General features: G+C 46.2%; 1 protein-coding gene and 2 non-coding genes across 4 annotated transcripts in view; 2 read left to right on the top strand and 1 right to left on the bottom strand.

The window, feature by feature from the left end:
• SNX6 (sorting nexin 6) overlaps positions 1-10,743 on the top strand; it is a 59,769-nt gene extending 49,026 nt beyond the window's left edge. For both annotated transcript variants that reach the window (XM_047075590.1, XM_047075591.1), the window contains 3 exons: positions 2,404-2,563; positions 2,651-2,736; positions 9,987-10,743. In XM_047075590.1, coding sequence (XP_046931546.1) covers positions 2,404-2,563; positions 2,651-2,736; positions 9,987-10,040 — 300 coding nt within the window. In that variant the 3' untranslated portion in view covers positions 10,041-10,743. The remainder of the gene's footprint in view (positions 1-2,403; positions 2,564-2,650; positions 2,737-9,986) is intronic.
• Positions 10,744-13,359: 2,616 nt separating this feature from the next.
• Positions 13,360-13,523, bottom strand: LOC124509037 (U1 spliceosomal RNA). Its single transcript, XR_006961395.1, has one exon. It is a non-coding gene; the product is annotated as a U1 spliceosomal RNA (small nuclear RNA).
• Positions 13,524-19,951: 6,428 nt separating this feature from the next.
• LOC124509033 (U1 spliceosomal RNA) lies at positions 19,952-20,115 on the top strand. The gene has a single exon (XR_006961392.1). It is a non-coding gene; the product is annotated as a U1 spliceosomal RNA (small nuclear RNA).
• Positions 20,116-22,063: the final 1,948 nt, after the last annotated feature.

Here is a 22,063-nt window from a genome sequence, read left to right as displayed (position 1 = left end):
CATGCAACTCTAAATGTTGGGGTCATGACTTCATGCCCCGTGTTGGGCCTAGTGCTTATTTAAAAGAATAAAAACTTGGGGCACTTGGGTGGCTCAGTCAGTTATGCATCCGGCTTTGGCTCAGGTCATGATCTTGTGGTTCATGAGTTCGAGCCCCACATTAGGCTCTGCGCTGACAGCTTGGAGCCTGGAACCTGCCTCGGATTCTGTGTCTTCCTTTCTCTCTGTCCTTCCCCAGCTTGTGCACGCATGTGCTCTCTCACTCTGTCTCTCAAAAAGTAAACATTTTTTTAAAAATTATTAAAAATAATAAAATTAAAAAATAACTAAAAATAATGTTTCCTCTGTAAGCTTCTGATACAGTATAGATTAGAATTTTTTTTTTTTAATGAATTTGGTATAGTCATTTAGGTAAAATGCCTACAAAACAAAAAGTAAACCCCGTAGCTAAAGGAGTCCTAATTTGGTCTATATATATCTTTTGGGGGTAAATGAGCTCTAAAATCAGAATGTGTTTTATTTTTAGGCGACTCAAATTTCCTTTTTTTTTGAGAGTGAAGAGGGGGAGTAGGGGCAGAGAGAGAGGAAGACTGAGAATCCCAGCAGGCTCTGCACTGTCAGTGCAGAGACCGGTCTGGGGCTCAAACCCACCAACCGCAAGATCATGACCTCAGCCAAAATCAAGAGTCGATCACTCAACCAACTGAGCCACCCAGGGAACCCAAATTTCCTTTGGAAGTCTATGTATGTGCAAGACTAGAACTCTTACTATCCAAAAAATGTTTAACAGAAACAACTGAAAAAAGCACTGAAAACTTAGTGGCTCAGATATTCCAAATTTTGTGTTAATTTATGAATCGGTATGTATTGTACAGAAAATTCCCATGTGGTCAGTGGTGATTTGAACACCACATTTTCATTCCTTATCAAATTATAAATAGGCCTTGGGGCACCTGGCTGGCTTAGTTTATAGCACATGTGACTCTTGATCTCAGGGTCTCGAGTTCAAGCCCCACATTGGGTATAGAGATTACTTAAAACATAAAATCATTAGTGGTGCCTGGGTGGCTCAGTTGAATAAGTGTCTGACTCTTGTATTTGGCTCAGGTCATGAACCCACGGTTCATGAGCTCAAGCCCCACATCAGTCTCCACGATGATAGTGTGGAGCCTACTTGGGATTTTCTCTCTCCTTCTCTGTATCTACCCCACCCACTCTTGTTCTCTCTCCCAAAACAAATAAACTTAAAAAAAAAAATTAATAAATAAGTAAGGGGCACCTGGGTGGCTTATTCGGTTAGGTGTCCAACTTTGGCTCAGGTTATGGTCTCATGGTTTGTGGATTCGAGCCCCGCATCGGGCTCTGAGCTGACGGCTCAGAGCATGGAGCCTACTTCAGATTCGGTCTCCCTTTCTCTCTGCCCTCCCCCGCTTCTGCTCTGTCTCTCTCAAAAGTGAATAAACCTTTTTTAAAAATTGTTTTCAATAATTAATTAATTAAATCTTTGTAAAATAAAACCACAGCGTGATACCACTTCACACCACCAGGTGGCTTTAATCAAAAAGATAAGCGTTGCCAAGGATGTGGAGAAATTGGGACACTCGTACAGCGTCTGCAGAAATGAAAAATGGCGCAGCCACTTTGGAAAACAGTCTGGCAGTTTCTCAAAAGGTCGAACATAGAATTACCGAGTGACCCAGCAATTCCACCCCTAAGTAATGAGATAGAAAGAGAAAGGAAGACATGTTCACACACAGACTTATACACAAGTGTTCATAACAGCATGATTCATAATAGGCAGAGTGTGGAAACAAACAAATGTCTCTCCACTGGTGAACGGACACATCCACGTGGTGTGTCTGTCCTTACGGCGAAACATTATTTAGCAGTCAAGAGGAATGAAGTACTGATTCAGTTATAACATGAATGAACTCGAAACTTTATGCTGTGTGAAGAAAGCCAGACAGAAAAGGCCACACATTACGTGATTCCTTTTTTTTTTTTTTCATGGCACGCCCAGAATAGGCAAATCTACAGAGACAGAAAGCAGATCAGCGGTTGTCTAGGGTTGGGGGGTGGCAAGGAGGAAATGAAGAATGACTGCTGATGGATGTGGGGTTTCTTTTTGATCGACAAAAATGCTCCAAAATTGATGGTGGCGATGGTTATACAACTCTGCCAGCACACTAAAACCCCGTGAATTGTGCACTTGGAACGAGGTGTCTGTGTGTGAATTACATCTCCATAAAGCTGTTATAAAGACCATTTGGAGGGTGACTGGCATGTGATCTTCATGGCGTAAGCGTTAGCTCTGATGATGATGGGGGCAGTGGGGTGGTGGTGGTTGCCCGTGACTGTTCGAAACACGCAGCGTGCCTTACTGCGAAGCATTCTGTTGTATAGGATCTCCTCTATCGAAGATCTAGGTCACTAGTGGATTATGAAAATGCTAACAAAGCACTGGACAAAGCAAGAGCGAAAAATAAAGATGTTCTTCAGGCTGAGACATCCCAACAATTATGTTGTCAGAAATTTGAAAAAATATCTGAATCTGCAAAACAAGGTACTGTTATATTAACCTTTAATTATACGGTATACCTTCAACTGTTATGTGAATTAAATAGTTAATCCTAATTTCTTTTGTCCACAGAACTTATAGATTTTAAGACGAGAAGAGTTGCCGCATTCAGAAAAAATTTAGTGGAACTGGCAGAGTTAGAACTGAAGCATGCAAAGGTTAGTGTCATAGTCAAGGTTTAATATTTTACGTGACTTATAATTTAGAAATGAGTAGTCTTGGGGCACCTGGGTCCTCACGATTGGTGAGTTTCAAGTCCCACGTTAGGCTGTGCGGCCCCCCTTCAGATCCTCTGTCCCCGGTCTGTGCCCTTCCCCCCCCCAAAAGTAAAAAATAAACATTAAAAAGAAAAGGGAGGGAGGGAGGGAGAGAGAGAGAGAGAAAGATAGAAAGAGAGAGAGAGAGAAAGAAAGAAAAGAAAGAAACGAATGAATGAATGAATGAATGAATGAATGAATGAATTACGGGGTGCCTGGCCGGCTCATTCGGTGGAGCATGTGACCCTTGATCTCCTGGATGTGAGTTTGAGCCCCACGTTGGGTGTTGGGTGTAGAGATTACTTAAAAAAAAAAGAAAGAGAGGAAGGCAGGGAGGAAGGAAGGAGTCAGTTATGGAATTGATAATAATCCTTTAATGACAGTTTCTTTCTGGAGGGATATTGGAAGAACCATTCCTGGATTAGAATGAATTGTAATTGGAATGCTAATTTTTGAAGATCATTTTAGTACTTCAAAATAATTTAATGTTAGTAAATAAATATCCTTCGCCCAGCGTTTTTTATAGTGTTTGTTTCCTCCAGATTCAGCCCTTTCTCGTAGTTAAGATAAAGCTTGGCCCGAGCCTTCTAATAAGGTTAGAACTAGAGAATCTTAGAATTGCGAGCGAACTTAAAGATCATCTAATTCAAGCAAGAATAATACGTACAATTTCTCTAAGCGGTCAGCTCTGCAAGACCCTAGTACCTAATATGGAAACCAGTATCATTTGTGACTGCTTAAAAAAGATAAATCTATCTTTAATAAAAACTTCTTTAAAAATTTAATATTTGCTGGCTTCAATCAGAAGGACTGAAAGTAAAAATATATTCAAAATTCCCCAAATTAGAAGTATTAAAGAAATTTAAATAAACTTGTTAGTGGTTTTTTTTTTTTGTTTTTTTTTTTAAATATATTTATAGTATTTACGCTTTGAAAGTCATTAAAAAGCTTGAAACTCTACTAAGACGTTCGGGACACTCCATAACGCACAGAAATCTGCTTCTGTGTCACTTTGACAAATTGGTCAGAGTTTTGTCACGTGAAATAAGAAAGATAAATTTGACGGATGCCTGGGTGGCTCTGTCGTTTGAGGGTCCGACTCTTGGTTTCGGTCAGGTCATGGTCTCACAGTTTGTCAGCTGGAGGAGCCCTGCGTCCAACTCTGCGTGGAGTCTGCTTGGGGTTCTCTCTCTCCCTGCCCCTCCCCGCTCGTGCGCTCGCTCGCTCGCTCGCGCGCTCTCTCTCTCTCTCAAACTCTCAAAATAAACGGGTCGGCTTTAAAAAAAGAAAGAAAAATGAATTTAATTTCTCCCACAGAAACATTTGGATATATTACCCTCAAATATTTGAATATATTCTCTCCTACAAGCTAGACATCTTTGAGCTAAATATATTTTATCCCATACATTTCAATAAGCTTTTTATATTATTACACTAGGTCATTGCTGTTTTCAAATATTGCGTGCAGGGGCCCCTTGGTGGCTCAGTTGGGTAGGCCTCTGTCTTTGGCTCAGGTCACGATCTCACGATCTCACGATCTCACAGTTGGTGAGTTCGAGCCCGACGTCGGGCTCTGTGCTGACAGCTCAGAGCCTGGAATTGCTTCGGATTCTGTGTCTCCCTCTTTTCTCTCTCTGCCCCTCCCCTGCTCATGCTCTGTCTCTCTCCGTCTCTATGTCTGTCTCTCTCTTTCTCAAAAAAAATAAATAAGTAAATAAACATTAAAAATTTTTTTCAATATTGCACCCAGAAATGGAAACACCTTTCCACACGTGGACTTTTTATTGTACACGTTTGTCCTTACGGCAGTTTTAGAGGCATAAGGGTTTTTTGTGTTTTTTCTTTTTCTTTTTGCTTTTCGTATAAGGGTTTGTTTTTTTTTTTTGTTGTTTTTTGGTTCTTTTGTGTTTTGTTTTGTTTTGTTTTGTTTTGTTTAGTGCCATCTTACACCAGCTTGATTTGGCTTATAATCACACATCTTCTCCTCATTCTCCTCCTCCTTGGTCTGTTTTCGAGCCTCCAACCTATAGTTGTGTGTTTAATTCTTTGTAGGAATAGTTTTCATTTTTGTGGTAAAAAACACATAAATGTACCATCTCACCCACTTTTAAAGTGTACGGTTCAGCCTTGTTAAGTATATTCACATTGTCGTGCAACAGGTCTCTAGAACTTTTTCATGTACTGAGCATTTAATTTTTAAAATGAAGTTGCAGGCCACAGTTATGTCTGTCAAATTGTAGCTTGCTAGTTGTAGCCCAGCGTGAGATCTTTTGGAAACTTCGATTTGATCATATAGTAGTTGACTAGGAGAGTGGTGATTACTCCCAAGTGATGGACATTTGTAGTTTGTATGAACTTCCCTTTTATGTCGTCATCTAAGTTTTACTTTAAAAGATTGATCGGGACCAAAGGAGTCAACATTGGTTCATCTAACCGGATAAGTGCACGGTACCCAAAAAGGCTGAATTTGTAGTTCCCTTCCTTTCTTTCTATACTAATTGATATTAAGTTATTAATGAGTATTCTTTGGTGATGGCTATTTGGGTAGCTAGGAATTCACCTATTTATACTATCATCAACCGTTTCCATTTTATCTGTGATGGATACAAGATGTATCCAATTCCTCATTACAATGAAGCTATATGTTACAGATTTCCTGGTCTAATCACCCTCTCAAAAGAAAATATTTCGATAAGGTTGGCACGATTTATTGTTACTGCACCCGTGTTGGTTTCTAATGTTCACTATGTTTGTTCTTTGTAAGGAGGTTATAAAATCTCTTCAGGATTTTGTTAATAGGTTTAAGGAAGGATTAGCAGATTACAGCCTGTCTGTTTTTGTGTAGCCTGTGAGCCAAGAATGGCGTTGGTTTTTTGAGAGGGAGAGAGAGATAGAGCACCAGCAGGGAAGGGGCAGAGAGAGAGAGGGAGGGAGAGAGAGAGAGAGAGAGAGAGAGAGAGAGAGAGAGAAAACACCAAGCAGGCTCCTCACTGTCAGCGTGAAGCCCGATGCAGGGCTTGAACTCCCTAACCGCCAGACCATGACCTGAGCCGAAACCCAAGAGTCAGACACCTACCCGAAAGAGCCACCCAGGTGTCCCGGAGAGAGAGTATGTTAAGCAGGCTCCACGCCCAGTGCAGAATCCCAGGCGGGGCTGATCTCACGACCAACCGTGAGATCATGACCTGAGCCGAAATCGAGAGTCGGACGACGCTTGACCGACTGAGCCACCCAGGTGCCCCTCAGTGGTTCTTTAAAAAAAGGCGAAAGAATAGTATTTCATGACACGTGATAATTACGTGAAATTTAGATTTCATCTGTAAGTGAAGTTTTCCTGGAATACAGCCAAGCTCGTTCCTTTGTGCTCCGTCTGTGGTTGCTTTCATACTACTACAGCAAAACAGAGACCACATGTCTCTCAAAGTCTAAAACGTTTACTACGTGTTTAAGCCCTTTACAGAAAGTTTGCTGACCCTTACTATATAGATGGTTGTCAGCCTCTGGTTTCCAGATTTCTGTGCTTTTCAGGTCCTTTCTGAAATGTGTTCTCTGATGGGTCTTCTACTCCAGTGGCTCTCTCAACTAGAGGCAGTTTTGCCTCCCGGGAGACATTTAGCAATTTCTGGAGACATGTCTGGTAGTCACAACAGAGGATGGGTGGGTTTACGACCGGTATGTAGGGCGCAGAGGGCAGGAATGCTGCTAAACTTTTGACAGGGCACAGGAGAGCCCCCATTAGAAAGGATTCGACGGCCCCAAATACCTCAAGTCTGCCGAGACTGAGGGACACTGAGACTGGATGGCTCAGTCGGTGGAGCGTGGAACTCGTGTTCTCAGGGTTGTAGGTCCGAGCCCCACGTCGGGTGTAGAGATGACTTTAAAAATAAAATCGTTCAGGGGCGCCTGGGTGGCTCAGTCAGTCAAGCATCCGCCTCTTGACCTACCTAAGAAAATGATAATAAATTTAAAAAATAATGATGAAATAAAATCTTTTTTTAAATGGGGGGTAGGGTGGGTGGTGCCTGGCTGGCTCGGTCGGAAGAGCGTGTGACTCTCGATCTCGGAGTCGCCAGTTCAAGCCCCACGTTGGGTGTAGAGAGATTACTTTAATAAAACTTGGGGCGCCTGGGTGGCTCAGTCAGTGAAGCGTCTGGCTCTTGGTTTCCGCTCCTGTCATGATCTCACGGATTTGTGAGTTCGAGCCCCGTGTCCAGCTCTGCACTGATAACCGTGGAGCGTGCTTGGGATTCTCTCCTCTCTCTCTCTCTCTCTCTCTCTCTCTCTCTCTCTCTCTCTCTGTCTCTCAAAAATAAAATAAAATAAACATTTAAAAAAATAATAAATAAAGCTTAAAAAAAAAAAAAAACCCGCCGAGGTTGAGAAACCCTGCCCTCTCGTCTGAGGTTTCTTGATGATTTTGCAAATCTGAACAAAGTCCCATTTTGGTCCCAGAATCCATATAAGTTATTCCAAAGAGATTAGACATTGGTTAAATTTACATCCAGATGGTTTAAAACTACTTTGGATTTCACTCATTATAACCGGGATATGTCTTGCCATTTTTTGGAACCTGGTTATAACAGAAAATTAGGTCATTTGGTCACTTTTGTGTCCTTGAAGATAGTCTCAGATACTTTATTAATGAAGCATAGAATGTATGATAAAGGCAGTGGAAAAAAAAAAAGGGGGATGCTACTGCTGCCTATGAGGGCGTGGAGTCCTCGTGCCTGGTGGGTAAGTGTGGACCAGGGCACACCCTTCTGGAGGGCGTTGGCAGTGTGTCAAGTGCAGGATGTGTATCCTTGGACTTCGTCCCACTGGAGGGATATACCTTTAAGAAGATCATGTCAGAAATACAGACAGGCTCAGAATCCATCGTTCTACTGGCACAACATGGACAGTTAACTGGGGCACTTGAAATTCTTAAATGTTTATGTTCACCCAATTTCAGGCGCTCAGTAAAGTTGCAAGAAAAGTACAAAGAATCCCTGGATAGTTGTCACTAGAGTCCTCAAATGTGCATATTGTCATGTTCGCTCTGTCCTCCCCTCCCCCTCTTCCTCCCTCCCTCTTTCCTTTTCCTCTTTACACAGTACACACACACCCCACACCCCTACCCTTATACGTACCTGTTTTTGTCTTAAACCATTTAGGTTGCAGCTAGGAAGTCTCTTGGCTCTTAAACACTTCAGTGTCGATTTCCTAACACCAAATAATTCTCTTGAATACTTGGAGCAATTACAAAGATCAGGAAATTACTATGGATACAGTACTATTATCTAATCCACAGACTTTTATGCCACCAGTTGTCTAACAATGAATAATGTCTTTAGTGACAAAAGGATACTCAAGATAATACATGACATTCGGCGGTCTTTTTATTTATTTTTTAAGTTTATGTATTTATTTTGAGAGAGCGAGCGAGAGAGAGCGCGAGCGCACACGTGGGAGAAGGGGAGAGGCAGAGCGAGCAAGCGAGAGAGAGAGAGAGAGAGAGAGAGAGAGAGAGAGAGGGAGAGAGAGAGGGAGAGAGAGGGAGAATCCCAAGGCAGGCTCCGGCGCTGTCAGTGCAGAGCCCGGGGCGCAGGGTGGGGTGGGGGAGGGCTCCAACTCACGAAACCGAGACCGTGAGATTGTGACCTGAGCAGAAACCGAGAGTCGGACACTTAACCGACAGAGCCACCCAGGCGTGACTTTTCGTTTTTCTTGGGATGAGCTCTACACCCGCTGTAGGGCTTGAATTCACGACCCCCAGGATCGAGAGAGTCGAGAGAGTCGCGCGCTCTACCAACTGGGCCAGCCAGGTGCCCTCCCTGCCCTGCACCCCCCGCACGTGTCGTTTTAGACTTCCTGAACCCGGAAAGTTCCTGAGTCTTTGTATTTCATAACATTGGACACTGAAACGCACAGGTCTATAAAATGTCCCTCGCTTGGGGTTCGTCTAGTTATTGAGTTTAGATTCCCCACCTGTGGCGGGAATCTCCCAGAAGTGGTGCTCGGACCTTCTCGTTGTTGCATCCTTTCAGGAGGTACATGCTGTTGATGAGTTGCCTCGCTGGCAATGTCTGACGTTGATCATTTGGTTCAAGTGATGATGTCTGCAGGTTCCTCAGTGGCCAAGTTACTATTTTACACTTTGAAATGAAGAAGTATTCTGCGGGGAGATACTTGGGACTGTGTAAATACCCCATCGCTTACCCAGCACTGTCCCACAGAATTTTGTGTGATGATGGAAGAAGTATCCTGTCATCAGCACTGTCTGGCACGGTAGCCACTAAGTAGCCACACGTGGCCGTCAAACGCCTACACTTGAAATGTGGCTGGTGCAACTGAGAAACTGAGTTTTTATTTCACTTTAATTAACAGAAATTTAAATTTTCCATCGCCGCACGTAGCTAATGGCTACGGTATTGGCATTTCAGCCTTATGCTCAAAGCCACCGTTCATGACTTTTGCCTCCGTCGATTATCGTGGTGGCTGCCAGACGGTCACTTTTCTAATCCCATCGTTTTAGTTGGCTTTCTACTTACTGGAAGGAAGAGGTTTTCCTTTACCCCATGTATTTATCGGCGTAATGCATATATGCTTACATTTGTCCGGACACGTGTCTAAATTTGGATGCCAGCGCCCATGTTTTACAAATGGGTACGTAGGCCTGTCTGAATGTTACAGAATGCCGTCGTACGGGAACTTACGGCTATGTGTATAAAAACTGGTATCACTCACTACTTTAGTCCTGAAAGTGTACGTTATAATTTAATATGCCTCTACCCTAATACACAGATTTTAACGGCTAGAGGAAAGGGATAAGAACCGGTCTTGCAAAACGTCCGGTAGTTTGACTTGGACACACAGGGCATGTTTCATCCCTCATTAGAACCATGCCGAGTGATTCAACACCATAATACTGATTTGACGGAAATGCCCTGAAGAAATCTGGTGTGTGGAAAACCTTGTGCGTGAAACAAAGGATACGTACGGTTTTATGTCTTTAAACCCGTGTACGTGTGTGGATAGTGAGTAGCTGTTTCCGGAGTTCTGTTGTCTTAATAAAGGTGGCGTTAGTTACGGGATTCCCAGCGCTGTTATATTGTCACTGCAACTCTTCCAGGCTGTCTGCACTTCATGATTTATTTTCCCTTCCTTTTTAGGGTAACCTACAGTTGCTGCAGAACTGCTTGGCAGTGTTAAATGGAGACACATAAGCCACACTCCGCCTTTGGTTAAAAAGGGCTGCCTTCCTTCAGATTTTATTTTTGTTTTCTTAATGAGATTAGGCATTTACTGCTCACTGGAAACAAAAGAAACAGCTGACCAAGCGCATCTACTCTCCTTTTTTTCTGAGAAGCGATGGAGCGGTGCCGTCCACGGGTTTTGCGGGTCCGTCCGTCTGTGTGGTGGAACGCTGCCCTCCTGCAGCTCCCCGTGTGCTCCCTGGGACGGTTGTCCGTCACCGTGCGCTCCTCCTCTTCCGAAGCCCAGCGTTCAGTCCTTTTTTAAGTAGCCTCTGTAACTGTCTTTATTTTCTGAATAGCGTTCCTTATGGCTGCCAATCTTATTTCCCTTTAAGTAATTTCTGATGTTTAACCCTTTCAAAGATGCATTGTTCAGACAAGATAAAGGTTGCCATTACCTTTTGTTTTCTTTTGGTGTTTTTGTTATGTTTTGTTTTGTTTTGTTTTGTTTTTTTTAAAAACATTGTATGCCACCTTAGTTCATCCATGTATCCTGGTAAAAGCATCTTAATCAGACTTATTTTTAATTAATGAACATTCCTTAGAAGTTTTGGGACAGACTTTATGTAATCTTTATAAGTATGATTTCTGATGAAAAGCGACTGCATTAGTATGTTTGCCTTAAACTTGTAGACTAAACCGACTATTGTCAAATAAACCGTGGTAACAGTGATAGTTTTTAACTCTGTGGTCATTGTATCACTCTAAAATTTGGAGTAGCTATTATCAATCTACTCCTTCGTTATGCTTTACAGTGCAGGTCTTCTCTCTTTTTTCTCTGAAAATGGCATGTTGAACCAGGTTCACCAGTCCCCTTACGAAAGAATGAACTGCTTCTCTGTGTGCTCTCAGCCTTTCCTAGAAGATGGAATTGGGCAGAGGCAGGTTCGAAACAGCTGTTTCTAAAATACAGGAGGCAGACAGAATGGTCCGTCTGTGATGGTTTCCTGAATTCCATCCCTAGCCGGGCCAGTTAACCCTGCGACACGCCATCGAGCCACTTGATAGTTCTACTAGTGTACGGATTGGTATGGAGAGAGAAAGAGTGCTGTAAGGAACAGCCCTCGTGGGGGGGTGGGAATTGGAATATTTGGAATGGAAGGCTCCAAAAAGGATACTAGTTACAGTTACAATACAAATATGATTGGCCTTTTTAATGTGAATTATCGCCACGTCATTTCTAATTTAAAATTCGATTGTGTGGTTTGGTTTTTTTCACTGTCTAACTTTTCTTCCAGTTGGAAACCACAGGTATTTGGGTTGGTCACCTTGTAGGTGGGTTCCTCGTTTACATTTTCCCCACCCCTGGTCTAGGTCTTCTGAGTAGTCACCATGATCCCAGCCTTGCTCTCCAGCATGTTCTCTTGCCTTACTGGTGTGCTGGTTCACGTTTCTCTCTTTCACTGGCGTGGTTCCCTGGTTATTCCCTGATGTCGTTTGTACTACCCACCCCCACCCCACCCCCCGGTTGCCTGAGAAATCTGTGTGTTTGGTCCTCCTGTCTGTCCCCTTCACTGGTGAGAAGACGCCCACTCGATGCTCACCAGTGGATGAACGGGACAGAGAGCCCTGGCTTCGGGACTCGGGTGCAGTCCCTTCGCCGGCTGCCCTTGTGGCCTAGGCAGGTTTGGTTCGCTTGACCTCTGTCTGCCTCAGTTTCTCTACTACAAAGGACATACTGACCTACCTACCTCACAGGGGTGTTGTGAGGATTAATAAACATTGGTACAGTGCTTTGAAAACGTGAAGGTGCTGTGTAAATGCAAAGAAACAGCAAGTGCGGGGCAAAAGGCAGTAATACAGTGTCGCACCTATCCATCCGCTAATCTGCTTGTTTGTACCAAGGGGGCCTTATTCCGGGCAAAGGTAGGAGGGTGGTAGGTACATCCCTTGGTCCCTGGTTTACATGTTTACGGTGTCTGTTGGGGTGGGGGTAGAGTGCAAGCAGCAAGTTACATATTAGTGTGGGGCAGGGTGCTTAACAAAAACACACATAAATGAGTTGACCGCACTATCCAAGGAAGGACCTTGTCACAAAACACACAAAGAAGGTGAAGAATGTAGGTTACTCCCTCGAGGGCATACTTTAGGAAAGATGCTACTTTTTTTTTTTTTTTCAACGTTTATTTATTTTTGGGACAGAGAGAGACAGAGCATGAACGGGGGAGGGGCAGAGAGAGAGGGAGACACAGAATCGGAAACAGGCTCCAGGCTCTGAGCCATCAGCCCAGAGCCTGACGCGGGGCTCGAACTCACGGACCGCGAGATCGTGACCTGGCTGAAGTCGGACGCCCAACCGACTGCGCCACCCAGGCGCCCCTGGAAAGATGCTACTTTGTACCTCCAGAACAATGGAAGTATTCCGCAGCTCAGCTGCTGGTTCCCCGTAAAACCAAACCAAACCAAAAACTGGTTTCAATACTCTCGTGGTGTGGCATTTACGAAACATTTAGGGACCATCTTGTGCCTGGGGGACACAAAGGAGAAAGAGGAAGACGCCCAGTAACAGAGACAAAGCCCTGCACTGGGTAGTAGTACAGGGTTTCTCCCACAGAGTGTCTTTACTGCACGCTCTGAGAGGAAGAGAGCGACGCGAGCAGTAGGAATGAACGACCCAGGAGGAATGAAGGTGGCGGGGTTGGTGGCAGTGAAGGTGGAGGATGGTAAAGAAAGGAAATTGCAAAAGAAAGTGGGGGTCCCCGGGCCGCTAAGGCCCGTGAGGCTTAAAGACTGGGCGAGTTTCTCCTCTGCCCCTGGTTTGGGAAAGCCTACAACACAGATTCCGTGGTGAACTGCTACAGAAGTTGAGCTCAAACAGACCTTTTTGAAGTGAAGCACTACGCACAAGTTAGCAGAGCAGGGTGGTGGATTTCAAGGAGACACTGCTGTGGCGGGGGACGGGGGGGGAACGAGGCGTCGCAGAACTTACAAAGAAAAGAAAACGACCACGAAGTGAAGATGTACTTCTGCGCTGTCTCCTGGCTCCCCCGCAAACCCTCACGCGCCCGCCTATCACCACGTTTTCAGGCAACCGGAAAAATCTTCGTGCTGCCGCAGTACGCGGGCTATAGTTGGCGGAAAACGAGATAAAGGTAAACCAAACAAAGCCAAGCAAAAGCCGAGAAGCGGGCTTCTACTTCCTTTCAAGCTTGTTTTGGGCGTCCCGGGACGCGTTAGTACGAAGAGTAGCGCCAACAGCCCAGCGTGTCTGTACCGGGGGTGCGAGACCGAAACACACAACGGCGCCGCGTGGCTAATCTCAGCTTCTTCCATTCAGAACACGAAAACTCAGGGGAAAGCGCGAACGCAGTCCCCCACTACCACAAATTATGCAGTCGAGTTTCCCACATTTGGGGAAATCGCAGGGGTCAGCACATCCGGAGTGCAATGGATAAGCCTCGCCCTGGGAAAACCACCTTCGTGATCATGGTATCTCCCCTGCCAGGTAAGTATGAGTTGCACGCCCCGCCTCGACCCACACCCTGGCCCTCGCCACGCTTCTTACACACGGTCACTTGCCTCACGCGGCCTCCGCGCCCCGGCTGCCCGCAGCCCCCCCTCAGCTCCAACCTCTCCCGTCCGCAAAACAACCTCGGGCGCCTTTGCCTAGCCCCCACGCGGGACGTGCGCGCCCAGGCGGTCCGGGACCGGCAGCCTCTGCGCGCTTGTTCATCTACATACGCCACGCCTTGTCGCGCGCTTCCCCGCGTCGCGGCTCCAGCTCTGGGACAACGGATGTGCTAGTGTCCCGGCAGACCGCCGGTGCACGGAGCGAAGGATGGGGGGAGGGCGGCGAGGAGTCGGGACCCGGAGGGGAGACCCGAGAAGACGGGGTCCCGCGGCGTCCAGAAGTTGCAGGCCCCACCGAGGCGGTGGGTTAAGTCTCCCCTTCCTTGCAACGAAAATTACATGCAATACGCAACAGAGAATCAACTCAACCTTAAATACTAAGAGTTTTGTCACCAATTTAACATGAAATTGTCTTAATCCTCAGTATGACCTTTCGGATTACGTAGTAACCTAATCCTGCGACAACCAAAGGAAAATTTGAACAGAGGGCGTCAGTCAGGACAAGGCGTCCATTCTCAAGAGTAGATGTGTGGGCTGGGGAGGGGCGTCGAATGGTCTCCGAAAATCAAATGAACGGAAATATCACGTTTTCATCCTGTGGGCTTCGGCTGCCTCTTTCAGCCTGCCCGGATTTGTCTTTTCCTCTTCTGTACAAGAAGATTCTCTCCGGAGATCGAGTGGAGGTAAAGGTAAATATCCTCTTCAGATAGGAGCAAAATGATCGAAGTGTTGTGTGTTCCTGGGTGATCGGGTCCCTGGAGCAAAGCAAGGCAAGAGACAGGACTAGAGATTATTGGGTCAGCAAAGACTTCTCTGAGGTTCTAGCAGCGTCAAGATCCGAGTTAACGTGTTGTACATCCTTTTTACTTTACTTTTCTTTTCTTTTGTTTTTTAATTTATTTTGAGAGAGAACGGGAGGACGGGCGAGAGCAGGGGAGAGGGAGAATCCCAAGCAGGCTTCGTGCGTGCTGTCAGCGGGGAGCCCCACGCGCACCGAACCCCCTCTCCGCCCCCTCCCCGCCCCCAACCGTGAGATCATGACCAAGGCTCGTTCCCTTAAGGGACTGAGCACCCAGGTGGCCCACGTTTTGGATTGTTAGTTGTTTCAGGAAGTTTCCTTTCTTAGGGTGTACTACTCCTCAAAACAAACAAATGGTTCTCTTCCCTAACCCCAGGAAAATTATCAAAACCAAGAAATGAACACTGATACAATCTTACTACTCTACAGACGTTATTCCCTTTTCCACCAATTGTCCCAATAATGTCCTTTAGAGCAAAGGAAAATTCAAAATCATGTGTTGCATTCAGTTGTCATGTCTCTTTATCTGAAATAGTTCCCAGGTAGTTCTTTGCATTTCATTATGCAGGCCTTTTTGAAGACTACGGGCCAGTCATTTTGGAGACCGTCCTTCAGTTTTTGAGTTGTCCTGGCTTCCCTCGCAAGTACATTCAGGAATGCATTTTTGACACGAAGGCTACGTAAATGATACCGTGTCTGTTATGGGTTGGTTTGTGTCCCTCCAAAACAATATGTTGAAGTCCTAAGTCCTGGTACCTGGGACTGTGACCTTCTTTGGAAATCTGATCTTTGCAGATACAGTCGGGTGAAGGTGAGGTCACTCGAGCGGGCCCTGATCCAATGTGACTGTTTTCCTTACGCGAGGAAGACGGCAACGTGAAGAGACTCGCTGACAGAACACCATGCGATGGCAGAAGCAGAGAGTGTAGTGATGTAGCCGCAAGCGAGCCAAGGATTGGCTTGTCACCACCGGAAGCTGGGGAGTAAGGAGGGACGATTCCACTCAGAGCCTCAGAGAGAGTATGGCCCTGCTGGCACCTTGCTTTTGGACCTCTAGCTTCCAGAACTGTGAGAGAAGACACTTCTGTTTTTTTAAGCCACCCAGTTGGTGGTATTTTATTATGACAGACCTAGCAGATGTATACAGGCCTCCTCTGGGCACCACGTGTGGAGGCACGTGAAGGCAGTCTGTTCTGTTACTGGTGGGGTTAACATCGACTACTTAGTGAAGGCGGCGTATCGGTTACCCGTCTCTGTGTAACAGGTGGCCGTAAAACTTAGCGATTGGAAATAATGACCGTTTCACTTGCTCACAATTCTGTGGATCAGCGATTCTGGCTGGGTTCCACCGGGCAGTTCTGCCGGTCTCAAGTGGGATCGCTGGAGCCGCGGCAGCCAGCCTGCAGGTCACCTGGGGCCTAGTCGGTCTAGGGGACTTCGGCAGACACGGTTCACGTTCACTCGGGCGATGTCATCCTCCAACGGGCTAACCCAGGCTTCTTCTCATGGTGGCCTCAGGACAGGCAAGTGAGAGCCAGTCTTAATGAGCAAGTGATTTTCAACCTTCTGCTTGCATCCCATTTACTAATGTCCCATTAGCCAAAGCAAGTCACATGGCGAAGGCCAAAGTCAGTAGGCTGGGGTGTTGCAGAAGCACCTGGGTACTGGGGCCAGCACTGCAACTGTCGGCCACTGGAGGTGTTCATCGAGTTTTCCCTTTGTAATTATTAAGTGATTTGTATGGAGATAATGTGAGGATATGTGAACATCCTGTTTAACACAACAGTTTTTAGCATCCACTGAGGGCTCTTGCGTTATGATTGCCAAATGTCCATTTTCTAATGCCATCATTCATTCTTCAGTTATCAGCTGGCATCGTAAGGTAGGACTTTCCCTCCTTCCCTATGTGCTAACGATACGAACTCATGGTTGTTATTTTGTCCAGTTGTTTGTAACCCAAAACTGTTTTGAAATTTATTTTGACGTTCTGATGTTCTCAGATCGGGCCTATAAAAACCCCTTCAGGGTGCCTACGGTGTCCTTCGGACATGTCCATAACATTTTTGGAGCATTTCCGTGTCTTCTGGCACAAGATGTTCCAGGGCCATTATGTATCTGTCTTGGCTCGTGAAAATTACCTATTTCTCCAAAGAGGCCTGGTTCTTTTTAGTGGGGAGTGGTTTTAGAAAACAAGATCAAGGGGCGCCTGCGTGGCGCAGTCGGTTGGGCGGCCGACTTTGGCTCAGGTCGTGATCTCACGGGTTCGGTTGGTGAGTTCGGCCCGCTTTGGATCCTCAGCCCCCCTCTCTCTGCCCCTCCCCCGCTCACACATTGTCTCAAAAACAAATAAACGTTAAACAAATAAACGTTAAGAGAAGGAGGAGGAGGAGGAGGAGGAGGAGGAGGAGGAGGAGGAGGAGGAGACAGAAAGAAAAGAAAAAAAGAAAAAAGAAAAAGAAAGGAAGCAAGATCAAGGCGGTAGGTATGTCTAATGCTACTGTCTTTGCCTCTAGGCCCCTTCAGTGGATAGAGGTAGAGAATACGTGTATTTCCTAACACCTATCTACAGATGTAGATTAAAAGCAATGAGCCCAGGGACAGCTACGTGGGTGGTTCAGTTGGTTAAGCATCCGTCTCTTGATTTTGGCTCAGGTCATAACCTTGGGGTCATGATATTGAGCCCTGCCTCCGGCTCCCTGCTAGGTGTGGAACCTGCTTAAGACTCTCTCTACCTCTGTCTCTGCCCCTCTCCCCCCTCTCAAAATAAATTAATAAACGTAAAGAAAATTCTCTCTCCCTCTCTCTATGCCCTCTCCCCCACTCGCTCCTTCTCTCTCTTTAAAAAACAAAATTAAAAAAATAAATAATGAGCCCACACCAGTACCTTAAATTCCAACTCTCAATTTTATGCAAGTGGGTCCTCCTTGCCCTCCACCATTCCATATTTGTTTGTTTGCTTGCTTTAATTTTTTTAACGTTTATTTATTTTTGAGAGAGAGAGAGAGACCGATCACAAGCAGGGGAGGGACAGAGAGAGAGAGGGAGACACAGAATAAACAGGCTCCAGGCTCCGAGCTGTCAGCACAGAGCCTGATGAGGGGCTCGAACTCACAAACCGTGAGATCATGACCTGAGCTGAAGTTGAACGCTTAACCAACTGACCGACTAAGCCACCCAGGCACCCCGTGTTTTTGTTTTTGTTTTTAATGTTTATTTATTTATTTTTTAAATGTTTATTTTTGTGAGAGAGAGAGAGAGAGAGAGAGAGAGAGAATGAGCAGGGGAGGGGCAGAGAGAAAGGGAGACACAGAATCAATTCAAAGCAGGCTCCAGGCTCCGAGCTGTCAGCACAGAGCCCGATGTGGGGCTTGAACCCATGAACCGCGAGATCGTGACCTGAGCGAAAGTCAGGCGCTTAACCGACTGAGCCACCCAGGGGCCCCAAATGTTTATTTATTTTTGAGAGCAAGAGAGACAGAGCATGAGCAGGGGCAGAGAGAGAGAGAGAGAGAGAGAGACAGACAGACAGACAGACGGACAGAATCTGAAGCAGGCTCCAGGCTCTGAGCCATCAGCACAGAGCCCGACGGAGGGCCCAAACTCATGAACCGTGAGATCATGACCTGAGCTGAAATCAAGAGTCGGATGCTCAACAGACTGAGCCACCCAGGCGGACCATCATTCCATATTTGTTTGTATCTCCTTTCTCCAACAGTAAGAACCTTGACTCCCAACATCCATTTAGTCATTAGCTCAATCCTACAATATACACAACGTTGTTACAGAACTGTTACGACCATACAGCTATGAAATACAAACCTACTATGGGACAGTTCAGTATGTGTTTGCAGTTCTTGTCTTCGGACTTGAAGATGTTTATAGTCGATGTACTGCGCCCAAAAGTCATTTCAGTTGGTTATTTTTTTTTCTTCCAGTGTGGCTACACTATTCATCTCAGATCGCTAGGTTCAGTTATGCTTATGTTCAACGTTAGGGATGTTCCCCCTGTGATTAAAAAATATATGTAAAATATTAATAGAATTCCAGAAGTCAAAATTACAGAGAAAGGTGTACTCAGAAAAGCATCACTCTCTCCTTCCACTCCCCCCCCCCCCCAGGCAATTTCATCATTTATCTATTTAGAGAGTGCTAGTCGGGGACAAGGGGAGAGGGGCAGAGGGGGAGAGAGAGAGAATCTTAAGCAAGCTCCACACTCAGTGCCCAGCCCACGACCCTGGGATCCTGACCTGACCTGACCTGAAGTCAAGAGTCAGACACCCAGGTGTCCCTAGTCTTCTGTTTCTTTTGGCAAGACTGTATAATTTTCTTGTTTTCACACTTTTCCTACACAAACGGTAGCATACTACATATATTTGGGGGCCTTTTTCTCCCCCCCCCCCCCACTTAACACAGTCGATGTGTCATACCTAAAGCGAACCCACAAGTCAAGCAACCCTGTCCTAACCTCCTGGAGGCCACAAGGTCAGCCAAAGAAAAAAGTAAACAAACTAGAAAACCCAAACGAGGGCTCACCAGCCTTTGCAAAGACTGTGATTTCTCAGTGGGGAAAATGTTAGAAAAAAACGGTGACAAAAATCAAACCCCTCAATCCAACTGCAAACTGCAAACTGCTGTGCAGTGCCTGGCTGGCTCAGTTGGTAGACCATGGGACTGTGAGTGAAGAGTTCTAGCCCTACATGGGTGTACAGATTGATGAGGGAAACGAAGGCAAGAGAAACGTAGCTTAAACTAGATCTCCTTACAGCTTGCAGCCCACTGATAGAGAGCTGAAACATGCAGAGCGTGACCTTCCTCAAGGAGCTCACGGCTGCCGTAGTGCCTTAATGTTTATATTTCGTTAAAAGCTAAAAGCAACCTTACCATGACAGCAGCTAGCCCCTCAGGGTCCTGAAAGCCTTGCTTCAAAATTCCTTGGAAACTTACTTGATCTCTATCCCCCCTCCCTCCACAAATTTAAAAATATATCATCAAGTCACTCCTCACAAGCCCAGTGCAGCTCTTTCTGCCTGCCCACCGGGTGCTGTGCTGGTGCTACGTATAATAACAACACCTTTTTGCACTGAAACGTCTGGAGAAACCTTTCTTAGCCATCTGCTCATGAATCCACGTCATAATTAAAAAACAAATAAATAAAATAAATAAGAGAACTACAAACTAATGTTCATTTTAACTGGAAGAATCACAGCCAGGCTCCCCCGGTTCTTCTACTTTCGTCCCCCAAGGGTGGGAAGTTCCTCCGCCCACTCGGGCGACGGGGCGTGGCGTATGTAGATGAGCATGCGCGCATTGGCTGCCGGTCCCGGACCGCCTGGGCGCGCACGTCCCGCGTGGGGGCTAGGCAAAGGCGCCCGAGGTTGTTTTGCGGACGGGAGAGGTTGGAGCTGAGGGGGGGCTGCGGGCAGCCGGGGCGCGGAGGCCGCGTGAGGCAAGTGACCGTGTGTAAGAAGCGTGGCGAGCGCGAGGGTGTGGGTCGAGGCGAGGCGTGCAACTCATACTTACCTGGCAGGGGAGATACCATGATCACGAAGGTGGTTTTCCCAGGGCGAGGCTTATCCATTGCACTCCGGATGTGCTGACCCCTGCGATTTCCCCAAATGTGGGAAACTCGACTGCATAATTTGTGGTAGTGGGGGACTGCGTTCGCGCTTTCCCCTGGTTATTTGGGTTTGCAAAAAACAGGCGCAACTTTTTGTCGCCCGTGTGGGCGCAGTGAACGTATTTCTGGACGTTTAGCTCTCCACGGTTAACGTCCATGGCGTCGGGACAGCAGTCCCGGCAGTGTCCTGGGTTTGTTGTTTTTTTTTTTCTCTCGCGTTGTTTCCTTAAAGCGCTTTTGCTTTGGAAGCTGGCAGCCGCTTTCAATGCGTGCTCCCGGGCCCGTAGTTTCAGCATCGCCTGGTCTCGTGGGGGCTGGCTGGTTACGAGCGCGTGGACGCAGCAACGTTTTATAGACCCCTTACTTTCACAGAATCTGCCAAACTAGATAGCAGCCACTTATATACTACGGGACTCCCAGTTGGTTCCAGAGACGCTTGGAGAACCGATCTAACATCTTATTAGCTTTGTCTTTTTTTCCGAAAAATTTTTAGTGTTTGGTTTTCGAGACAGCCAGCGAGCGTGGGCGGGGAAGGAGCAGAGAAAGAGGGAGCCCCAGAATCTGAAGCAGGCTCCAGGCTCTGAACTGTCAGCACAGAGCCAGATCCGTGGCTCGAACTCACCAACCGTGATTTCAGGACCTGAGCCCAAACCCCACGCTTAGCGGACTGAGCCACCCAGGACCCCTGCATTTTAGTTTTCTAACTATACCCCCTGAGAGGGAAGTTCCACGAGGCCAGAGATTCTTGTCTATTTTGTTGGTTGCTCCATTCATACTTGGCTACAACAGTGCATGGCGGCATAATAGGCTTTTAGTATATGCTTCATTAATTAACTTATAGATCGCGGGGTTAAAAAAAAAAAAAAAAAGGGGGCGCCTGGGTGGCGCAGTCGGTTAAGCGTCCGACTTCAGCCAGGTCACGATCTCGCGGTCCGTGAGTTCGAGCCCCGCGTCAGGCTCTGGGCTGATGGCTCAGAGCCTGGAGCCTGTTTCCGATTCTGTGTCTTCTTCTCTCTCTCTGCCCCTCCCCCGTTCATGCTCTATCTCTCTCTGTCCCAAAAATAAATAAACGTTGAAAAAAAAATTAAAAAAAAAAAAAAAAAGTTTCTGGGGCGCCTGGGTGGCTCAGTCCAGTCAAGCATCCTGACTCTTGATTTCGGCTCAGGTCACGATCTCACAGTTTGTGAGGATCCACCCACCAGTCTACCCCATCGGCCTCCAACCTAGCCTGGTTCAGCCCCTTCTCACTTTAGAAGAATGGGATCATTTTACAAACCATCAGAAAAAGGTAAGTCAGGGGTATGCACCTTAGTTAGTTTTCTCCCATGCCTTCCTCTTCTGTTCTTCCATCATGCTTCACTCTGGTTCAAGGTGTAGGGGAGACAGAACTTTACTTTTACCCTGTTAGGGTCTCCAGCAGGGCCTGAGCATTAAATTGGACGTAAAACAGAATATCAGAAGGAAAGCATACAGATTTTTTCCATGTACGTGGGAGACCCCATAGTAACATGAAAACCCAAAGAAGTGGCTAGGTGGGTCTCCAAGGAGCCCTGGTTCCTTTTTTTTTTTTTTTTTTTTTTTTTTTTTTCCATTTTGTGTAGCTGGAGGCCAAGATCCGGTGGTGCTTAGCGTTCACGGATACTGATGTGTGATTGCATTTAGGCCCTGCACCTGTTTTACTCCACGGATTATGATCCATTATTTTTTATTTTATTTAAAAAAAAAATTTTTTTTAACGTTTATTTATTTTTGAGACAGAGAGAGACAGAGCATGAACAGGGGAGGGACAGAGAGAGAGGGAGACACAGAATCTGAAACAGGCTCCAGGCTCTGAGCTGTCAACACAGAGCCTGACATGGGGCTTGAACTCGCGGACCGTGAGATCATAACCTGAGCGGAAGTCAGACACTTAACCAACTGAGCCACCCAGGCGCCCCTATGATCGATTATTATCATGATCTCGATTTGGCCAGTGGGAACCCTTTCAAAATGGCTCTTGTGTGCTTG

Source organism: Lynx rufus, unplaced genomic scaffold (assembly GCF_022079265.1).
Source record: "Lynx rufus isolate CCGP_SWC_20201006 ecotype Redwood Valley unplaced genomic scaffold, mLynRuf1.p SCAF_13, whole genome shotgun sequence".
NCBI classification, from domain to species: domain Eukaryota; kingdom Metazoa; phylum Chordata; class Mammalia; order Carnivora; family Felidae; genus Lynx; species Lynx rufus.
Note: the sequence above shows the minus strand (reverse complement) of the source record. Positions and strands in the feature narration are given on the sequence as shown.